This window comes from Lactuca serriola, chromosome 5 (genome assembly GCF_051521515.1).
Source record: "Lactuca serriola cultivar US96UC23 chromosome 5, Lser_US96UC23_V15, whole genome shotgun sequence".
Taxonomy (NCBI): Eukaryota; Viridiplantae; Streptophyta; class Magnoliopsida; order Asterales; family Asteraceae; genus Lactuca; species Lactuca serriola.
The window spans coordinates 68,251,829-68,274,537 of record NC_136412.1 but is presented as its reverse complement, the minus strand read 5'-3'; the positions used below and the strand labels follow the sequence as shown (position 1 = coordinate 68,274,537).

Sequence of the window (22,709 nt, the reverse complement as noted above, 5' to 3'; positions counted from 1 at the left end):
CGAACAACAATATTGGTGACCTATAAGCTGCAACTACCCGCAAAGATCGACAACATACACCCCGTGTTCCACGTCTCAAATCCAAAAAGGGGGGGGGGGGGTTCCTATCAGATGAAACCCTCGTTGTTTCTTTGGATGAAATCGAGGTGAATGAGAATCTCCTGTTCATCGAAGAACCAGTTGAAATCATGGACGGAGAAGTGAAGCGTACAAAACAAAGTTGCATGTCGATTGGGAAGGCTCGATGGAATGCAAAGCGTGGACTGGAATACACATGGGAACACGAAGATCAGATGATGCAAAAGTACCCTCACCTTTTCCCTATCTCTTAAGATCATCTTTCAAAAAAAAATTGGGACGAAATTCCCTCTAATGGGGGGATTATGTCACAACTAGTATTTTAAGGATAGGAAATTTTGTCCATGTGTAACTAACCTTTGATATATCTTGTAACCCTAAGTGTGAGGTTATACATGTTATTCATTCAAACGCGACAATTCAAATCAAAACTCATATGTGCAAGCTCTCCACCTAATTCATTACGTTGCATTCACCCAACCTTGAGTTTGAAACCCTAACTTCCCGGTTCAAACTCTTATTAGACCAGGATCCTCTTATTGGGCCTAATGGACCAATAAACCCTTAACTTGATTCTTTTAGGCTAAGAAACATTAGTTGGGCCCTAGTTGGACCCACATCCCTTAAGCAATAGTCTTTTGGGCCATAAGACCCTTCATGGGCCTTACTGGGCCAAAAACCATTCATTTGTTTTCAAGGGCCGAAAACCCATTCCTTTTGTCATTTTGGGCCGTAAATACATATGTGGGCCTAATGGACCGAAAATTTTCTTATTAGACCATACATTTTCGGGTGCTATCCAATGTAAGCCCAATGTTTATTTGTTGTTCTTTCCTTCCCTCACCCCTTATTCTCGGTTTCAAACAAAAAAAGATTAATGTAGGATTAATGAGTAAGTGGCATATCATAAATACATGGAAGACATCCATGCATTGTCTTCCATGTATCTAGGCATACAAGATTATCCCCCATATATCAAGGCAAAACCTTTCCCTCTCTTCTTCTTATCCTTGGCCGAGAGCACCTACCACCCTCACTTCATCCATTTTTCAATCACAAACAACCCTCTCATACCTATCAAGAACACAAGGAAAAATCCTTCCTTTTTTCCTTCTAAAAATCGTGACTTTGTTTGAGTGTGTATCAAGAATTCTTCATCAAAATTCATCATTCTTGGTAAGTTACTTCTATTCAAGAAGTTTAACTTCATTTTTATGATAAATTCATCACTCATAAACACTCAATTTCGCGATTCTTGTTTCTTAGAACTCTCTAAGTCCGAAAACCTCATCAAAGGAGCAAGCTAGACTGAAAATACCTTCATTCCCTCTCATTTCTTCATCAAAACCGAATCCAACACCCAAGGTGAGCTTCATACCCCTTTGTTTTCGGTTTTACTATGTTTTTTTTTGGGGGGGGGGGGGGGGGGGGAACAAAAGTTGGCCTTGTGTTAGATCTAAGTATTTATGCATGATTGTGTGTATTTTCATGATATGTTGTGTAAGTATGTTATGAATCTATGTTAAACCCTCATAAACTTGATATATTTCAAAGTCTTGAAGATCTTAGGAAAGTAAGTTGCTTTATGTAACTCATTATGTTGATGAAAAGATAAAACATGTTAAAGGGTACTTTTAAACAAAAGAAAACTTAATGAGGGGCCATTTTCGACAAATAAACAAAAAGTGAGCCTTTTTGTGACAACTCACGGTTTTGAGAGGACCAAAAGAGTCATTTTTGGATAAAAATGGGTTCTTAAGACATTCACGGTTTTAAAGGGGTCAAAAGAGTCATTTTTTATATACAAAAGACTGATTATGACATTCCCGATTTTATATGGGCCAAAAGTGTTATTTTTGACAAAATGAGCTTATTTTGGGGCTTTACGGTTTTAATGGGCTAAAATGATTATTTTTCATAAAAAAGGGACCTTATGTGGAAATTCACGGTTTCATAGGCTTAAAATGTAAGTTTTTGGTTTTAATAGGTTTAAAATATCATTTTTATCAAAATGGACCTTATTTACAAACTTTCGGTTTTAATGGGCTAAAAATGTCATTCGAAACGAGAATGAACATTTGTTATAGATTTTGGTTTTAGTGGGCCAAATAATTAAAATTTGACAAAAATGAGCTTTTCTTGAAAAATCTTGATTATTTGGGCCAAAAGGGTCATTTCTAAGGAAAGTGAGCCTTTTATGTCACTTTGGTAGTAATTGAGTCAAAACAAGCATTATAATAACAAATGGGCTAATTACGTAATTTTCACTTTAATTGGGCCTTGCATACTTATTACATGTTTATTGGGCCTTATTGACCCATTTACACGTTTGATGGGCCTCATATATTCATTTCATGTTTATTGGGCCTTAAATACCTATTTACATGCTTATTGGGCCTTGTGTTCTCATTACATATTATTTGGGCCTTATAGGCCCATTAATTTTCTTATTGGGCCTCACGACACATTTTATGTTAATCGGGCCAATAACAAACAATACTTGACACTTTGATAAAAATAAATGGAATTTTCGTCACCAATATTTTGTAATCAAATGCATACTCGAAACATTATTTTAAAACGGTAAACAATGTGATACACTGTTTCGCGTAAATTTAATTAAGGTTCTTGTGAGACGTTCTTTCATTTGTACCTACCTAGTGTACAACCTTAAGTCCTGTGGTTATAACCAGAGTCTCCTGGAGGGAGAGCGAGAGTTTGTGTATAGATCTATACGGGGTTGACAGCCCCGCACCTGAGCTGTTCGATATAGCTAGACTAGGCCAGTCTAGGGTGACAAATGTCTTACCTTAAACAAGTCGATGCCGGAAAAACGTCATGACACGCAGATCAGTCATATCAAACATGGTTATAACGACTCACGTAGAGATTAACAAACACTGTAAAATTTACGAAATACATATACTTTAATGCTGATACGAAACCATACAAACACCATTTTCGGTCTTAGGGTTTTAAGACTACAACACTTTTACAAGCAGAAAATATTGGACTTTATGGGAAAATACATTATACATTACATTTTACTTACAATAGAAAATATAGGATTTTCTGGAACTCTCCCTTTATACATTTTCAAAAATATGAACACACATGCTATAATACAAGATTTGAAACAAAACTTTCAAACCATTTTTACGGAGAATATCGGATTTTCTGGTGTTTACAAATGATACCAAACTTTTTATACAAACATGCTTATGAACTCACCAACATTATATATGTTGATGTTTTCAAAATAACTTGTATTATGAGGGACTCGTTAAGCAGGCCAGTCATCAAGAACATGTGGACTTTTGTTGTATTTTTTTTGTTTCCATCATATACTTAATATTTTGGGATGTAATATGTTATACAATAATTGATGTAAACAATGATGGCTATTATATTTTATGTACGATGATGATGTTGTCTTTGATTTATTTACATACACTATGATGATATTACAAGATGAAGTCAACCAACCCTCAGACGTTTCCGCCGTCTTGTTCGAGGGTGTGATAGCCATGGACATCCAAGATGATGATGGAGAAAAAGATAAAGGGTAGTGGTTACTCTGATATTCATGGCCATTGTAATACAACTTAGACTTTCAAAAAGAAATAATCACAATTTACTAAGTAAGGAAGATATGTTAAAGCGTCAACTTGAACGAGAACGATTATTACACAAACTTTTAAAAGGTGGGAAATGTCGTGAGCTTATTCGTGTGAGTGAGCAAGATTTTAGAAAGTTGTTTACTATCTTACAACGTGATGATGGACTTCTACGTACACAAGGGTCTCTTTCATGTATGGATGCACTTAATCTATAACAAGTAGGTGCATCCATAGAGTTCTTCGTTCAGTTGTAGCATTAGAAAGTTACTACATTCAACAACCTAAAGGTGATGTTGTCCCGAAAGAAATTCAAGAAAAAAAGAGATTTTATCCATACTTCAAGAATTGTGTAGGGGAAATTAACGGGACACATGTTCGTGTAAAAGTACCCAATAAAGATGTCGCTAGATATCGTGGTCGCAAGGGTTATCCTACAATAAATGTCTTAGTCGCATGTTCCTTTGATTTGAAGTTTACGTACGTTTTAACCATGTGGGAAGGCACTGCCTCAGAGTCAAGGATAGTGAAAAATGCACTTAAAAGGGACGATAAGCTACTAATTCCTAGGGGTAATTTTTATTAACTACTTTAATTTTGTGTGCATTCTTTTATTAGAAAAATAATTACACGTTATTTATAGGCCGATATTGTTTGGTAGATGCCGGTTTGCCTCATACCATTGAACTAATGACACCATATAGAGGTGTCAGGTATCATTTGAAAGAGTATTCTGTTCACCCCCAGTGAACGCAAGAGAGTTGTTCAATCTTCGACACGCTTCTTTACGTAACGCAATAAAACGAGCATTTGGTGTTCTAAAAAGAAGGTTTCCAATCATTAGAAGTACACATGAGCCTTTTTACTTATGTGACACACAATCCTACATTTTTGTGGCATGTTGCATCTTACACAATTGTTTACTCGACGAAGATCGTGACAAAAAAACTTGAATATGAAGTCTTACAAGAGGTGTTGAATGAACAACCGCAACAAGTGAGACATGATGTTAATAACGGACGTTTGGGTAGTGACGGGGCTAAGGAATTGAGGGATGTTATTACAACACAAATGTGGGATGATTATTTGTTGAAACCAAACAATGAAATAAATATGTCTAATTAGTTTTCTAGTAGATCAATAATATGTCAATTTTAGTTCATTTTGTTATTTTAGTTTAATTTTGTAATGATATTTGTAATTTAATTTTTTGATGGTGATATTTATATTATGAGCCATCTTTTTCGTATGGATAATGTTCTCGTTGAAGCTCTGGTAAAGGAAGATCAACTAGGTAATCGGGTACATGGTACATTCACTTCGCAAGCTTATGCGAACATGATTGCAGGGATGAGTAAAGAGTTTAATAGGCCTATTACAAAAGAGCAAATAAAAAACCAAATGAAAACTTTAAAATGTAATTTTAGTAAATGGTATGATATGTATCGGGGTACTTTGTTTAGTGGGTTCTCCTGGAACTCTCTAACAAAATACATTGAAGCAGGGGAGGAAGTATGGGAACAATTAATTATTGTACGTGTTGGTTTTATATTTGATTTATTGTTATATATATTTTTTGTACCATCAACTTTATTAATTAATTCTTGGGTTTGTTTATAAACAGGCAAACCCTGACGTAGCTGCACTCAAGACCAAAAAAATTTCAAACTATGATCAGTTGGTGATGTTATTTTCAGATGATAGAACTGTTGGATTAGTGTCTAAGTCCATAACTATTTTGGTATGTACTTGACCGGATCGTGCATGGTCCTTTTGGGTTGCCTTCACCAAAGCAACTTGATATGATGAATTATGGAGAGAAAGGATTAAATATGATTTATTAATATATTATGAGAATAATATATTAAAGGAGAAATCATATTGTTTAATTAATATTAGTCAATAATTAATTGGTAATTAGTTTTGTGACTAAAAGAGATTAATTAAACTTAAGGGACTGGAGTTGTAATTATAAGATAATTGCAATTTGGGCCATGGATTGCCTTATATTAAGGAGTGGACGAATTTTATGGGGAAGCCCATAAGAAAATCGTCCAAGGCCTTAATTAAATGAGTCCATGGGTTGCTTAGGGCTTAAGCATCCAAATTAGGGTTTCCTTGATTGATAACCCTAATAGTCTTACTATATATAAGACCCTTATGACCCAAAAACGTGGCTAAGACTTCTCTAGGGTTTGTAGACGTTTTTGGGTAGCCTCCATCCTCTCTCCTCTTCATCCTCTTGCTTATGGTGTTTGTGAACCATTAGAGGAGTGACATTTGTGACTCTAAGCTTTCTAAAGTCAATACAAGGAGATTTGGGATTGTTATTGCTACATAACAATCAAGGTAACATCTTAAACCTATTCTCATGTTAATATGATTACTTGAATGCTAGAATTAGGGTTTATAGTCTTGGATAACTTGCATGTACAATAGAGAAACCTAGATCCAAGCATTAGGGTTTGTATGAGCACATATGATGTTCTTAGGACCAAAACCCAACAGTGGTATCCGAGCCTAGACTGGTTTCTATTGTATTGATGCATTGTATGATTAAAAAATTCAATTTTTGTGGTTCTGGTGGCTGGACTCGCCGATTCCATAGATGAACTTGCCGAGTCCATGCTGACTTGACGAGTCCATGCCTGACTCGGCGAGTCGGCTCGTCAAAAGGAGGGAAAACCGGGATTTCTTGCTGTTTTTGCTTAAGGATAGTTGCCTTATCATATTAGATCAATATAAATCCGATTTTATGATATATTTGACTATTTTCTTGATCTAATTGAAGATATTTATCAATTAATAAAATATTTGTTTCCTTATGTGATAATTGATTGATTATTTTGATTAAATTGGTAAATTGTTTTGCAAGAAATCATTAAATAAATCAAATATGGATAATTATGTGATTAAATGTTAATTAAGATTATTTGTTATTTGATCCTTGTTGTTATGAAAAGTTTCATATTTTCCCCTTTAGGTTTTATAGTTTAAATTTGAACCCAAAAGTTTTGTTGTTTTGAAATTTAAATAGTTGAAACCCTAATGTTTTGAAAAAGGTTTCAAAACTTGCCCTCAAGTTTTGGAATTTAAATTTTGATTAATTGTTTAATTTTGATGTATATTTAAATTCTAAACCCAAATGTTTTGAAATGTTTCAAAACTTTCCCTCAAGTTTTGGAATTTAAACGTTGATTAAAAGTTTAATTAGGAATGTTAAATTCTAAAAACCTAGTAATGTTTTGAAAAGTTCAAATCACTCCCTTATAGTTTTATTAATTAATTAAGGTGTATAATTAAAAGAGGTTTAATAAATCCATAAAAGTTTAGGTTAACAATTTAATTGAATTAAAAGTATAATTGTTAAATTAAACCACCTAGTATTTTAAAAGTGTAAAATACACCCTATACTATATATATATATATATATATATAACATTAAAAGTCTAACATTATATATGTATGAGTAAAAGTCAGTCTTACCGTTAGTAGGCCTCATTAACGAAGCTGGTCTATAAGGGGTGTTTAAGGAAATTGCCTATAAAATGGCGATTGAATGGGTATCCACTCTTACCCACTGCACTCTTGACTAGTGGAGGGTCGCTAGCCGAACGGGTAGGATAGGACGAAACCTTCCATTATGAGTATAATGAAATATTAAAGTAACTAAATGTTTTCATAAAATTCCCAATCTTAGTTACTTAGGCAAAAGTGAATTGATGCAATTCCATGAAATTACACTTTGTGCCCTTGCAAAGACGTTAGTGGAGCGTGTGTGGTTTACCGACACACTAAATGGTTCTAAGCAAAGGTAGCAAAGGGTGACTCAATGTTTGTCATAGTTCGGTGGAGCGTGTGTGGTTTACCGGCACATCGAATAGGTGACTGTAACATGTGAGGGCACCATGTAAGTTTGCATGGTTATTCACACCCGCTTTGTGATCCTCGGCATCCCAGTCACAAACAAGAGGGGCATATCGAGATTTAAACATGTCATTGAAATGTTCAATGAATCTCATAGGATCTAGGAGTTTTCATAGATTTAAAACTTAAATTTCTTTTTTCATGGTGGAAATTAGTGAATCGTCATTCACTTACCTTCGAATGTTCTGCAATTTGGGTTACGGCTTCCCTCTCCCGAGTTGTAGAATATTGTGTTGGGTCCTTGCCTTGGTATCTCATTTGGGTGATTTACTAAGGACTCAATCAATCAGCTAACTTGAATTCGTTTTCTCCCGTTTTGTAGATGTCAAAGTTCGACAACTATGGTCTTCCCAAATCCCGTGGAACAAGCTTTCCACATGAAGATGATATTCCACGATTCGATCGAGGAACAAGAAATCATGCTTCACTTCCTCCACCTCCTCCAATTATTCTCCCTAACCCACAAGTTCAAAGGCTAGAAAAGTTCAAGATCACTCAAGCCCTTTTGGCAAGTAAACATAAAGAAGGAAATCCGGTGTGTGCACATGTCCTAGGGATGAGGTCACACATTGATAGGTTAAGAATGTCGGGATCCGTTGTCTGTGAGGAAATGGCTGTTGATTGGGTTCTTCAGTCACTTCCTAACTCATATAGTGAGTTCGTAAGAGAGTACTATATGATGAACCGCGACGTGAACCTTATAAATCTCACCTATATGCTTATTGCTGCTGAATCAGCAATGGTTTGGCGCAATAGAAAAGCAAAGTTGATTGGTGAATCTGCCTTCAAGACCTCTATGGATATAGACAATGGCAATGAAAGACATGCTATGATCGAAAAGTTTGATCATAAGAGAAAGGCAATGTCTGAAGTAGTTCCATGTCATATTCCAAAAGAGTCAATTTGCTTTTATTGCCAAGAGAAAGGGCATTGGAGACGAAGCTGCCCCATTTACCTAAGAGATCTAAGAGATGGGAGAGTCGAAACGTATGTCTCTAATATAGGTAAAATCCATTAACTAACTCTTTTAAGCTTCTATTCTAGATTCTTAATACATAATGTAATAAGATTACAATTGATGTTTTGTAGGATCGAAGAAAAGAAAGAAAGCTTAAGGGAAGAAATGAGCAGAATCTAACCGTGAAGGAATGGATTTCGATCACATTTCTCGAAGGTTAGATTGTTGAGCTACTACTTAGAGTTAGAATTAGATTGCTAAGAAAGATGTATTAGCATAGTTTTTCAATGAATTGCATTGTAAGGACAAAATTTTTCCGCAATAAAATAAATCTTGATTTTATATTTATCCTTGCAGTGGCGTATATGAAAAATTGATGTTTGAATGTTTCTATTATTAGCAATAAAGGTTTTGGTTCTTATTATGTTATTTATGGAAAGTCGAGAATTTACCAAATAGGGAGAGTTTCTCATCGCCCAAGTTTCAATTGGACAGAAACTTGGAATCATGCAACTTGGTTGCACGATGAATGAGAAATTTCATATTTGGAAATTAGACTAATTCATCGACAAAGTGTCAAGTGAAGGACCCGGAGATCGAATACACAAAGTTGTGTGTTGATCAAGTCCACCATAAGAGTAACAAAGATATCCGTCATGATTTACTAAAGGTTTTATACTTACAAGATTAAGTGTAATTATGAATTGATTGAAAAAGTTTAAATCAATAGCAAAACGAATAAGAAGAATCAAGTAGGCAGAAAGATAAAAGTTTCTCCATTCTAAGAAGAAAGAGTAGCTTTTATGCTTTATGATAGGTCTTAATGATTAAGAACCATATCTCAATTGATCCTCTAAGTGAGTCTTAGTACAATTGTATGTTTAAAAAGAGGAATCAAGGATTGAAGAAATGGTTAAATCAAGAAGTCAATCATACTTCGTCCCAATAACAAGACTTAGAGTTAAGATTGTGACATTGAGTGAAAAGTATTAAGAAGGTTTATAACATTCATCAAATGTGGAAAGCTGTGATGTCTTGGATACGACAAAGACCAACTAGGACCAATTTATGAAGATTTTTGATAAAAGCTACACTAAATCTTGAATATTTGTTTGTCAAAAAATATTTTGACAAGAGAATCTTAAATGTCAAGGAGTCAGTGGGAGTCTTAATGGTCTTGAAAGGTTTCAAGAATAAATCAAATAAACCTTATCGATCATCACTAGCACACGAGTTGAGGTTTACAACCTATCGTGTTGACATTATTTTGTTTCTGTGCCAATCCAATCGAGTTAATTATGCATGTGAGTCCTATGAGTTCTCATTTGAATGCATAAAAGGCAACGACCTTGATCAATGGAAAGTACATTGATAAGAAAAGGTGAGTTGTTTAACTACTTGGAAGACATGGTGGGCAGCTGTGCTACCATAAGACAAGAAATCGAGATTAAGAAAGTTCGATTCATATGAGTTTGAATTTGTCGTAAACTTTGGTTTTGACAAATTCACATGGATAGGAACAAATACACCGTTTAAATCTAAGTGTCATAAGATTTCCTCCTTCATGAAAATGATTGTGAGGAAATGCTTTCACTAAGAAAGATTTTAAGAAGATAGTGATTGTAAAATTGTATTCTCGAATTCGATTATGGTTACGGTATCCCTTTCCATAATTTGAATTGTGAGGTTTGGCAATTAGTCTTAATTGTTTAGACACGCATATGAACTATCTAAGGCAAAGGTGCATAAGTTCAAGAAGCCTTGATAAAAGATTATCAAAGCATTAAGTATTAGAAACATGGACTTAAGAAATTCCATAGGTATTGTTTTCTGAAAGTTAAGATGTTTATGAATACATGTCGAAGCTAGTGGAAGCATAAGTGTTATGTTTTATAATAATCATCATGATAGTGGGAGCATAAATGTTATGATTGTATGATTATTAAGGCACGTATTGCAAGTTGGCAATATTAATTATAGAAAACAAGAGTTATATCCTTGCAAAGTCATGAGGGTTGTAAAGTTGTTTTGCTATAATTAAGGGAGAGAATATTATGCTTCATTTCAAATCTAAAGGATTAGGTTGAGAAATGTTAATAAATTTAGTCAAGGGTACATAGTGTGTTCTTAAAATTTCGATTATGATTACGGCATTCCTCTTCACAATTCGAATTTTGAGAATATAGCAAATAAAACATTATGCGTCGTGTCCCATACGCTTCGGGTATAGGATCGATTGCAAATGCTTTAATGTTTGACCATTCTAAAATTTTCCAAATGTCGAGCGCATTTAGAGGGAAAAAGGGACTAGAATTGGTTTTGACTAAAATAATTAAACAACTATCAAAGGACAATCCAAAGTTTGACGAGGATTGGTCGCTTGTGAGTAGTTGGAAGCATGGTATTGGATGGACCATATCGACATTATTATGAATAGAAAAGATTCTATTAAGAATGAGTTGTCATATGGAAATTATGGACATGTTTCCATATTGGATGGACCATATCGACATCATTATGAATAGATAAGATTCTATTAAGAATGAGTTGTCATATGGAAAATATGGAAACGTGTCCATATTGGGAACTGAATATTGAAAATCTATGACTAGATTAGAAACTTTTATGCAAAAGGATGTTCAAAGAATGTACTTTGAGTGAGAGACATCACATCTATGGAATTGTCTTGTAACAATCTCCGATAGAGGACTTTGTAATATCATTGTCAATAGTCTTTGTGACTTTGGTGTAGTGACATTACGAAAGGATCATTGCATAGAATGTTAGAATCTAGCATATTTTATAAGTAACAAGAATTTGATATTCTCACACTTATGAAGAAGGATTTGGAGTTTTGAAATGAGAATGATTGGAAATGTGTTCAATTTGATCTATTTCACAAAGTAAGAACCATAGGTAAACATTGTGTGCATGCTAGGAGCATGGGACAAGTGTAATAATTCAAGTAAGAAGTTGATTACCCGAAATGACAAATAATGAGTAATCGATATGGTGATAAATACAAAGAGTTTTATTTATACTCAAAGGTTTGAGGCCATATGGGATTAGTATTATTCTTGTGTTTCACTTTGCATTTTTTGACTTCCAGAATAATTTAATTGGTTGAGAACAGTCGAATTATTCGAACGGGCCACAGTCGTTCATATGTTGGAAGTAGATATGAAGGAAGACTGTCGTGAATTGGTGTGTGGATTGTCTAAAGAGCATTAGACATAAGCAAACGTTTGTTGCAACGTTAATGAGTGCTTATGAATATGATTTGAGCATTGGATTAAACCCACGCTCACTTGGATCACTCCATGAATTGTATCACGAGTGATTGGTGAGACGATAACATCTTATATTCTTGAAACCGAGATGTGTGAGTTGTATCTTGCAAATCGGTTGCACATTGATAATATGTAAACGCACTAGTAACTTGGTGTCATAAAACATATTGTTGTGTGTGATTCGGTGAGTAAGTGAAAGCGAACATTGAGTCAAAGTTTATCCGTTCCTTTTATCCAAAGAAGGATAAAAGCGATATCTTTGGGCCCCTCGATGATTTAGTGATGACAAACGTAAATGCTCGGCCGGGCTAGGGCTAATTTGATTTGTTCAATTAGTCAGTCGTCATAAATCGGGAATCGAGATATAGTACAAAGAGAATGATTTGAAATCATATCTCATATGATATCTAGAATGGAGGAATATATGATTCTTTATCTAAGGACATGCGTATCTGATAGGATCAGAGTTCACAGCGGCTTTGAAAAGCTACGATTGCAGATCAGGATCTGAAGTCATACGCATAATAGTTATTAGACTTATCCAAGTGGGAGACTGTTGGATTAGTGTCTAAGTCCATAACTATTTTGGTATGTACTTGACCCGATGGTGCATGGTCCTTTTAGGTTGCCTTCACCAAAGCAACTTGATAGGATTAATTATGGAGAGAAATGATTAAATATGATTTATTAATATATTATGAGAATAATATATTAAAGGAGAAATCATATTGTTTAATTAATATTAGTCAATAATTAATTGGTAATTAGTTTTGTGACTAAAAGAGATTAATTAAACTTAAGGGACTAGAGTTGTAATTATAAGATAATTGCAATTTGGGCGATGGATTGCCTTATATTAAGGAGTGGACGAATTCTATGGGGAAGCCCATAAGGAAATTGTCCAAGGCCTTACTTAAATGAGTCCATGGGTTGCTTAGGGCTTAAGCATCCAAATTAGGGTTTCCTTGATAGATAACCCTAATAGCCTTACTATATATAAGACCCTTATGACCCAAAAACGTGGCTAAGACTTCTCTAGGGTTTGTAGACGTTTTTGGATAGCCTCCATCCTCTCTCCTCTTCATACTCTTGCTTATGGTGTTTGTGAACCATTAGAGGAGTGACATTTGTGACTCTAAGCTTTCTAAAGTCAACACAAGGAGATTTGGGATTGTTATTGCTACATAACAATCAAGGTAACATCTTAAACCTATTCTCATGTTAATATGATTACTTGAATGCTAGAATTAGGGTTTATAGTCTTGGATAACTTGCATGTACAATAGAGAAACCTAGATCCAAGCATTAGGGTTTGTATGAGCACATAGGATGTTCTTAGGACCAAAACCCAACAAGAACATCGAGAGCAAAAGCGGAAACAACAAAAGAAAAAAAATGTCCGGTTAACTAAATCCACATAAATTAAAATAGAAAAAGTTGTTGATGTGGATGAACTAATGGCAAATAATGAGGTAATTCTGGATAAAAAAATACAAAGATGATGATGAGGACATTCAAATAGTGTCAGCAATGGATATTTAACCCGATGATAGTTCAAAAGCCAAGAAGCTAAAAAGTAAAAAAAGATAACTAGAAAGAAAACTTCAAGATGAAGACGAAGTAGCAACTGAACCTGAACCTGAACCTCAAGCACAACCCGAAACTTTTGAACATACTATTATGCAAACATTTAAAGAAATCGTTGATGTTATGATGGAAGGGAATAAATCTCGGGATTATACCGGTGAGGAAATCGAGAAAGAATTAGAGTTGATGGCGTTGGATGTCGATGAATTTGCAGATGCTTTCATATATTTGTCACGTAATCAAGCCGATGTTAGGACAATTTTTAGTTCATCAATGAAGATGAGGAAGATATTTCTAAGAAAGATGATGGATGGAGCTAAAAAGTGAGTCATATCTTGAAGTTTTATGGGTTTTTTTGGTTTTTATGATAGTTTGCATTTGACTTCATTTGTAAAGTTGGAATTTTGATTTTTTAGTTTTTCTTTGTTGACTTGAGTTTATTTCATTAGTTTGGTTGTTTGATTAGAAGTTTTTGATTGATTTTAATTCCCACTTTAGTTGATTCATATTATTTATATGTTATAAACATAATGTGTAAATAAGAGCATAATTGTAATCTTTTAATTTTCTTTTCTTTTCCCTCCTAACTCAGGAACACATAAACTTAAAATTTTCCTTTCATTTCTTTCGAACTCGGGAACATGAAATAAAGAAATTTTCATTCCCCTCCCTTTCCTTCTGTCAATATTTTTCTCCCCTTTCTTTTAATAAATTTACACAAAAACTCGGGAACAAGGTGGTAGTGTCAACAATACTTTCTAAAGCCAAAATAATTTTATTTGTCAATAAAAGTTAGAAAGCAAAAGCTCCTCTTGACGAATAAGGCTGCAGGTTTCTTTGGAAACCTGCTAATCGACAATAATAAGAAGATAAGAGCAAAGAGAGGGTCGATTTAATGTAGTTGGGTTTTGGTGGCATGATTTTCTTAAGCCTATTGCACCTATTTATTTATAGGAAGCTTAGGTGGCTTATGATTTAAGTGAAAATGGAGAATCTGGTTGTTCTTTGCTATGGCCGGGTGACGATGGAGTTACTTTTGGTAAAGTGGATTCATCTTCAGGTTAGTTCAATAAGGACCGCCGCCTTGCTGAATGATGATCACATGTGGTAGAGAAGGATATGAAGTTGAGGAATTTGTTTGTTGTTTGTGAAGTTTTGCCTATTTCATTAGTTTCCTTACAATCTTTTTTTATCTCTGATCAAACTCCAATAGAGTGGAGTACTTGTACGTAAAGATCTTGACATAAAATGGTTAGTAATAGAATGTCCTCAACAACGATGCCAAACCAACAAATAATAGTTGTATAAAAAATAATACTAATTTATAACAAAAATTAGTATAACTGTGTTGGTGTTAATCCAAACCAGGTCAAAGCCATGTATTTTATTCAGGGGCAATTCAGTCTTTTTGTTAGGAGCAATGGAGTATGACCAAGTAAATAGCCACGTTTGGCTCCAGAGAGTTAGTAGGCAGTCTTTCTAGGATAATTAGTTGCAATTACCTTATATAAATATCCTTGTAATCGATTGATCAAAGCATCGGAATAAAACACAGAAAAATTGCCCTGCATCTTCTCTCACTCTTTTACTCTGTTTTTGTTGTGTGAAACAGGGCCTGAACCAACATTTGGTATCAGAGCGGGTTGAAGCTGCATGTTTGAGAGTCGGTGTAGAGAAAGGAGGAGCAGCCCTTGGCTGCAGGGCTGAGAACGAAAAAAAGAAGCATGTGGGATCAGCAGATAAAATGGTGAAGGGAGAGAAGAAGAAGAATATGAAGGGGTTGAGTCAAGTGAAAACCCCAGAAGCTTTGCAGACCAAGAAGTACTCAGTCACAGCCAAGAGGAAGGGTTATACCTAGTTTGTAGCAGAAAGAAGAAAGATCGCTGCACAACAGCAAATTAGAAAGAAGAATGAAGAAAGAAAGAAAGAAAGAGAGTAAGAAAGAGGCGGGTTACATGCTTACCTGAGAAAGATGAGAAAAAACAAGTAAAAAGGCTTATCAAGGTGTGATTGCAGAAAGAAGCATGCAACAAGCAAATACTTTTGATCAAGAAAGATAACATGCAGAAGACGATGTTGAGGAAGAAAACAAGCAAGCAGGTCGAAGCAGCAAGTATGATCACATTTGATGATCAAAATAAATTAAGAATGAAAGCAAGTAAGAAGGCTGATCATGTTTGATGATCAGAAGAAAGAAACACAAAAAGGAGGATCAAACCAGGGTGGTTCTCGACTGTGGTGTGTTGACAGTCCCGCTGTGATGGTGTGATCCCGAAGATAGAAAGCAAGTGGAGAATAAAGATGCAACAGCAGAAAGTTGTTGTATGTTAGCAAGATTTGGTAAGCAAGAAAGCACGAAGAAAGAAGAAAAGAAAGCAAGTAGCAAGAAGCAAGAAAGTGTAGCAAGCAAGAAGGTTGTCACATAGTTTGTAGCAAGTAGCAGGCAAGACAATCATAGCAAGTAGAAAGTTTCGGGTTTGTAGCAAGTAGCAAACAAGAAACAAAATGCAAGAAGCAAGAATGAGATAGCATGAAAGAAAAGCAAGATAGCACGCATGTAGTCTGTAGCAAGTAGCAGACAAGAATAAAAGCAAGCAGCAAGAGCAATCTGTTTGATTGAGGAATAAAGAAAGAAGTTTGGCAGAAATGGTTTGGATTAAGGGGGAGAATGTTGGTGTTAATCCAAACCAGGTCAAAGCCATGTATTTTATTCAGGGGCAATTCAGTCTTTTTGTTAGGAGTAATGGAGTATGACCAAGTAAATAGCCACGTTTGGCTCCAGAGAGTTAGTAGGTAGTCTTTCTAGGATAATTAGTTGCAATTATCTTATATAAATATCCTTGTAATCGATTGATCAGTGCATCAGAATAAAACACAGAAAAATTGCCCTGCATCTTCTCTCACTCTTTTACTCTGTTTTTGTTGTGTGAAACAGGGCCTGAACCAACAAACTGAAGCGTAAATCATATTCACATGAACATAGAACTATCGTAAAATACTCTTTGAACAAGATAAACTGAGTTGATACTAAAATAGCGACAATAAAAATAAGAATAAGGGTTTTTAATTAACTAATGATAAAATAAAACTAAAACAATTGATGACATAAAATAAAGTAAAGACGGGATTTTTAAGAAAACTCAGATTTTAAGATAATTTTGGTTCTTTGTTCTATTCAATTATGTGCAATTGATTCGTTAATTGATGTTTTGACAATCTCTAACCTAAGTTGGTACTAAGCAATATCGAATAGTTCTAATATGATTTTATGTTTACAATGAGTCAAATCCCAAGTTAAGAACCAAACATTGCTTGTTACTAGCGTGAGTAAGAAAATAATAAATTCAAGTACTTTTAATATTAAAAGTAAAACATAATTCACTAGGTTATAAACAAGTTTAAAACATCAATCCGTTGAGATTAACCGCACATTGTCAAGTAAGAACTAGAACCGGAAAATATAGTTAAAAACATGGTTCAAAGTATGTAAAACAGAATTCCCGAAAAATATAAAATAAAATAAGCACTGCACGCAATTTAAACACCTGGAACTAACTTATTCCTAAACACCGTCTATGTATCTTCATGAGACTTCAACCCGTCATCTTTCATTTGAGAATGTCACTCCTTACCGTTAGGTCAAAAACCATTTGGTGGTTAATTTTAATATATTAGTAAATAATCATATACAATTTGGAAAAATGATTTTTTATGACAATTTATGGTGACTTCAAGTTTAACAAACTATTTGCCTTTTTTTGGTTATCTTTTTGAACATAAAATTACAACGTCTGGAATAACGTATGGCTGTTCTAAAAGACAAGTAAAACAAACATGATCGATGATAGACTTCAAACAAAATATGTGTACGCATGGTACTACTTGGTGCTCTACCATGTTGGCCAGAAATTTGGGCAAAGATATCCTTGCTTGAGATAAAGTTAATTTTAATATACACAGGGCCCAACCCAAGACAAGTTGAACGTGATATACGAACCACATGCAGATGATCCAAAAATGTAGTGTCAAAACTGGATAAGTTTAATCCGATTTGACACCAGTCACACCACTGAATTTAAAGTCCCCCAAGATTGATCGAACCGACACATCGCTATTAAATGTTGGTTGATGCAATGGAGTCACTTCGTAATTGGCATGACCATAAATAGATAAATTTAAAGGGGTCATAAATCATAACTGATCATATCCATATATTTGATAGACCGATTTGTGAAAACCATCTCCTAGATCTGATCAGTCATAATAATGGAGACTACATGTGGGGAGATCGGCAATGAGAGTTCTCGAAAACCTCATGTGGGTTTCCTCGCAAGTCCAGGAATGGGTCATATCACTCCCCTCTTCGAGCTCGCCCTCCGTCTTGTCACTCAACATAACTTTCAGGTCACTTTTCTGGTTATCACCACCGACACCACCGCTGCTCAATACAACTACCTCCACGCCACCCCACATCCCGACCTCCATATCGTCGATCTCCCCCCTGCGGATATGTCCGGACTTCTCTTCGAGGATATGAAAATCCTCACGCGCCTCTGTGTCATAGTCCAGGAGTCCATCCGCTCGCTTCGCTCAGTGTTGTTGTCTGGATTAAACAACCGACCGAAGCTTCAAGCTTTTATCATTGACATCTTCTGCACCGGAGTTTTTGATACATGTAAGGATCTATCCATTCCGGTTTACTCGTTTTTCACAGCATCGACAATCCTTCTGGCGTTCTCCTTGTATCTTCCGACCATGGATAGGGAAGTTGAAGGCGAATTCGTAGATCTACCTGAACCCATCAATGTCCCCGGTTGTAACCGAATCCGAACTCAAGACTTACTGGATCAAGTCAGGAACAGAAAGATCGACGAGTACAAATGGTACTTGATGCATGTCAGCAGACTATCCATGGCTACAGGGATATTCGTAAATACTTGGCACGATCTTGAACCAGAATGGCTTAAAGGAATAAAAAACGAACAGTTCTTCGTTGATATTCCCACGCCGCCGGTTTATCCCATTGGACCTCTCACTAAACGGATTGAATCGGCTTCTGATGAGAATGCCGACGTGAAAGAAGTTATGACATGGCTTGACAGACAACCAAAAGACTCGGTTCTGTTCGTTGCACTCGGAAGTGGTGGGACACTTACAAATCTACAGCTAACCGAGTTGGCTCTAGGTTTAGAACTGAGTCAGCAACGCTTCATCCTGGTGACCCGGACTCCTAGTGACTCTGCTTTTGCTGCTTTTTTCACCGTCGGGGTCGACTCAGACGATCCTAGAGCGTACTTGCCAGATGGGTTTGTTGAGAGGACAAAGGAAGTAGGGCTGGTTGTGAGTTCATGGGCACCGCAGGTGGTGGTGCTGAACCACCCATCTACTGGAGCATTTTTGTCTCATTGTGGGTGGAACTCTACGTTGGAGAGTATTAAACACGGTGTTCCGATGATCGGGTGGCCGCTATATGCGGAGCAGAGGATGAATGCGACAATGTTGAGCGATGAGATAGGGGTGGCAGTGAAGATGCCGGTGGTGGGGGAAGGAGGAGAGACGGTGGTGGTGGGGAGAAAGGAGATAGAGCAGGTGGTAAGGGTGGTTATGGAAGGTGAGGAGGGTAGGAAGTTGAGAAGAAGGGTTAAAGAACTAGAAGCAAGTGTTAGAGAGACACTGAGTTGTGGCGGGCCATCTTATGAAACACTCGCCGGAGTTGCCGAGTCATGGAAACGGCAGGGTTGTGCGATGACCACAAGAAGTTGTATGGAACCTGGCTAGTTGAATGTTGATCCATGCTATTAATAAATGTGAGCATGATTATTAGGTTGTATTAAATCATTATTCTATTACCAAACGATTCAAATAAAATCGATATGTTTTATTTTAACAAGTATCGACTTCAATGTTTTTATTCTTTTAACTATTTATTACACATAATTAAATTCATGTACGTATAGCGATTGAAATTTGAAAGTATGAGACGGATGTATTTCCTAGGGTATACACAATTAATCTATTAAACTCATGTATAACTATTCTATTTTTAAACTATATTAAATTTTTTCAGTGATGAATTAAATTCTACAAAATTTAATAAAAACATATTTATATATATACTAATTCTAAACTACATGATTAACAGTTCTGACTTCTGGTTGGCTGTTGGATTTTTTTTTTTTGCTACGTTTGTTTTGTTATATATATATATATATATATATATATATATATATATATATATATATATATATATATATATATATATATATATATATATATATATTTGATACGTGTTGTTCCCTGCTCCCACTCTTGCTGCTGCCAATTAGATACGCACAACAAAAACTCCACCGCCTCAACTCACTGCCTCATGTTTTATTTCTTTGACCGCTTATCATCTCAAAAAACCCATTCTCTCTGAACGTATCCACATCCCTTCTATCTAAGATGGGAGCCTGCATTGACCCACTTAGATCTTTTATCAGTTTTGAGGTTTTAGGGATGCACGTATGTATGTGTTTTTTTGGTTTTTGATTTCTTCTTGTGTCTGTGTCAGATTGATTGTTCGAAGGAGGAGGAAGGGTGCTGCTTTTGCTAAACCAGAGAATGCCCATCAACACCTAGGGTTCTTTTCCCTCGCCGCCATAGCTAGGTTTTATGAAGCTTTTTCTGTAAAACACGATCTAGTTCGCAACCAAGGTATGAATTCGTTATATCTATCATCTAGAATCACGCTTCGCTCATTTCAATCGAACGCCAGGTCGGAGCTGTCGACACTAGTGATGACTCCTTCTCCTTTTATGATTACTTCATCGAAATTCACTCGCCTGAAAAGGAAATCCCCTTGCCGGCTTCCACTTGCCCTTCTTCTTCAACACCACTAATGTATCATGAACGAACTCAATCATCTTCACCAGGTCGATAATTCAATGGTTCAAATTTGAGTGAAGATTTTAGCAAGGTCGATCACCTGTTCCAATTTCCCATTGGCGTTATGGTATCTTATTCATATCGTTGCACAAAAATTATCCTAATTTCTCATTTATTTTTCAATCGAATTTTTCCATGAATGACACGTCTCCATTCTTTTTTCTGCTTTTATGTGTTGTTGTCCAGTTAATGAAAAAGATGTGTTGCTTGGAACCAAAATTATTTTGGTTTCTATTTTGGGATTTGATTCCCTCCGTGGGGGCAGATGGTGACAGTGCCTACCAGCGGACAGTGCAGGGGTGGCGTCCAACCCGAGATTCAGATGCAATTACGCAAACTACAACTCTATAGCACTGATCCTATGATTCTGATTAACAATGAAAAACTTGAGGAAAGCGATTTGTATGTGTTTTATTTATTGATTCTGATTAACTGCAATCATAGGATGATGATTTCGATGGTGATTTTCCTAGAATCGACCACGCAAGAAGCGCAAGTTATGATCAATTACCAGAGTTACAGCCAGTTGCGTTTTATTTATTGATTTATTATCATGTAAATTTTCTTTCGTTTTATGTTCAATTTTTGTAACGTCATTGCAGGCACTAAGAGGAGTTTTGGAGATCTTGATGATGAGGAAGATGATATTTTTGGCTCCGAAAAGGTGTTCTCTAGAGAAAGAAACTGATACATGCATTGAAGTTGCATGGCAATTCAATCTTCACTTAGATTATCTGTACTGTGAGACTATTTTCTTATATGACAACAAATATTCTAAGAACAACAAACTATTAGTTTGCATTGTTTAATCACATTTATGTTATTGCTTGGTCAAATTTCCCCAATTGGTTATGACTCAAATAGTCAAATCATGTAGTTACCGAAATGTTCTTCTTTAGGACCTCTCCAGTTTAACAAAGTTTTTGGAGATCAAATATGAATCAAGTTCCATACTTTATAAAAGTGTTTGTGTTCTTGAAGACATTCTACTCATTCTAATAATACATGGTTTTTAAATTTATATTTGCATAGTTGGAAATCAAAAGAACCATTCCCAAAGGCTCTGGTGATTCTAGGGATTATAAAACAAAAAGATATTTATTGGTGGGACCCCCACATCAGTAACTGAAGGTTAGCATATGAAAATCTTGAATATATAAAAGCTCCATTTATTTGATTCTTTCCATACTTTTGTTTCCAAAATTTTATAACTATTTAAAAAAATAACTAATTGAAAGATAGAATCATGAAATTTAATCATTTTTTGATCCCACATAATGTATACAGTTGTATTTTTCTTCTTATAGGGCAATATATATGAGATTTTACTCCTGGAATTGGACAAATTACTTAGAACAGGAGGTTATGTTATGTACTTCTACAAGTATTTATTATGATATTTTTTCTTTGAATGCAAGCTCATATATTTTAATACATTTTTTTTAATATATAGATACGGACTCACCACCTCCATTGGATGAAATTGGTGTTAGTGTCAACGAGATACTTTATGCATAGAGCAACCAGTGCCACATTATGAGGAGAAAATAGAAAAAATATGGAATCGATATGAAAGATTTTTTATAGCATTGTACTTTCAGTTTTTATCTTGTTAAGACATTATACCTTGAAATTACCACATAAACTTACTTTGTATTGCTATAATATGGTAAATTTCATTAAAGTAGGATATGACATAAATATAATAAACATATGTATGAAAGTTCATTGCTATTTCTTGCATTTATTTAACCATTTTTAATTGTAATATTTCCGGTTACTAAATTTTCAATTTGAAATTGATCAAATACATACAATTGGATCTGAGATCAAGTAAGTATTCACCAAGTGCGTATCCAACCCCGCAACGCGGGATTCTTCCCTAGTTTATAAATCTAATTTATGAGGTATTCAATATTTAAACTTTTTTTATCAATTGAAAAAAATTCATTGATCATCAAATTTTATATTCAACATAACATTTTATAATGGTACAATTCTATATACTGATGTTTATACAGGAGTCCAATGTTCAAACCAACCATGACTTGCTTAAACTATCGTTAGTGTTATGTGTTTGAGCTCTCGTATGAGCTTTTAGGCAGCAACTAATGTGGTGTGGTTCACCAACTTTTTAATCTATTAAACGTCAGTCATAGATGTCACCTCACTCAACAAACTCATTGAACAATGCATTGTTGATGATCCTACTACATTTGGTTTTATTTTAAAAAAAATGTTTAATTGTAATGTAATCCTCACCTTTCCAACATTATATATTAAATGCATATTAAATGAAGATTGTGTTTATTGTTATTTGCATTA

General features: G+C 35.1%; 1 protein-coding gene and 1 long non-coding RNA gene across 4 annotated transcripts; both read left to right on the top strand.

The window, feature by feature from the left end:
- The first annotated feature begins 17,578 nt into the window (after positions 1 to 17,578).
- LOC145052576 (hydroquinone glucosyltransferase-like) lies at positions 17,579 to 19,347 on the top strand. Its single transcript, XM_079000412.1, has one exon. It carries the CDS (start codon positions 17,724 to 17,726, stop codon positions 19,233 to 19,235), a length of 1,512 nt encoding a protein of 503 aa, XP_078856538.1. The 5' UTR covers positions 17,579 to 17,723; the 3' UTR covers positions 19,236 to 19,347.
- Positions 19,348 to 19,904: 557 nt separating this feature from the next.
- Positions 19,905 to 21,347, top strand: LOC145050281 (uncharacterized). 3 transcript variants are annotated; one of them, XR_013683384.1, is made up of 3 exons: positions 19,905 to 20,153; positions 20,215 to 20,451; positions 20,571 to 21,347. It is a non-coding gene; the product is annotated as an uncharacterized LOC145050281 (long non-coding RNA). The 3 variants fall into 3 exon arrangements; XR_013683383.1 differs by having other exon boundaries at positions 19,905 to 20,451; positions 20,571 to 20,909; positions 20,987 to 21,347; XR_013683382.1 differs by having other exon boundaries at positions 19,905 to 20,451.
- Positions 21,348 to 22,709: the final 1,362 nt, after the last annotated feature.

Bases quoted from the DNA above. Each gene is read 5' to 3' on its own strand.
- LOC145052576 (XM_079000412.1), top strand. From the start codon at position 17,724: ATGGAGACTACATGTGGGGAGATCGGCAATGAGAGTTCTCGAAAACCT.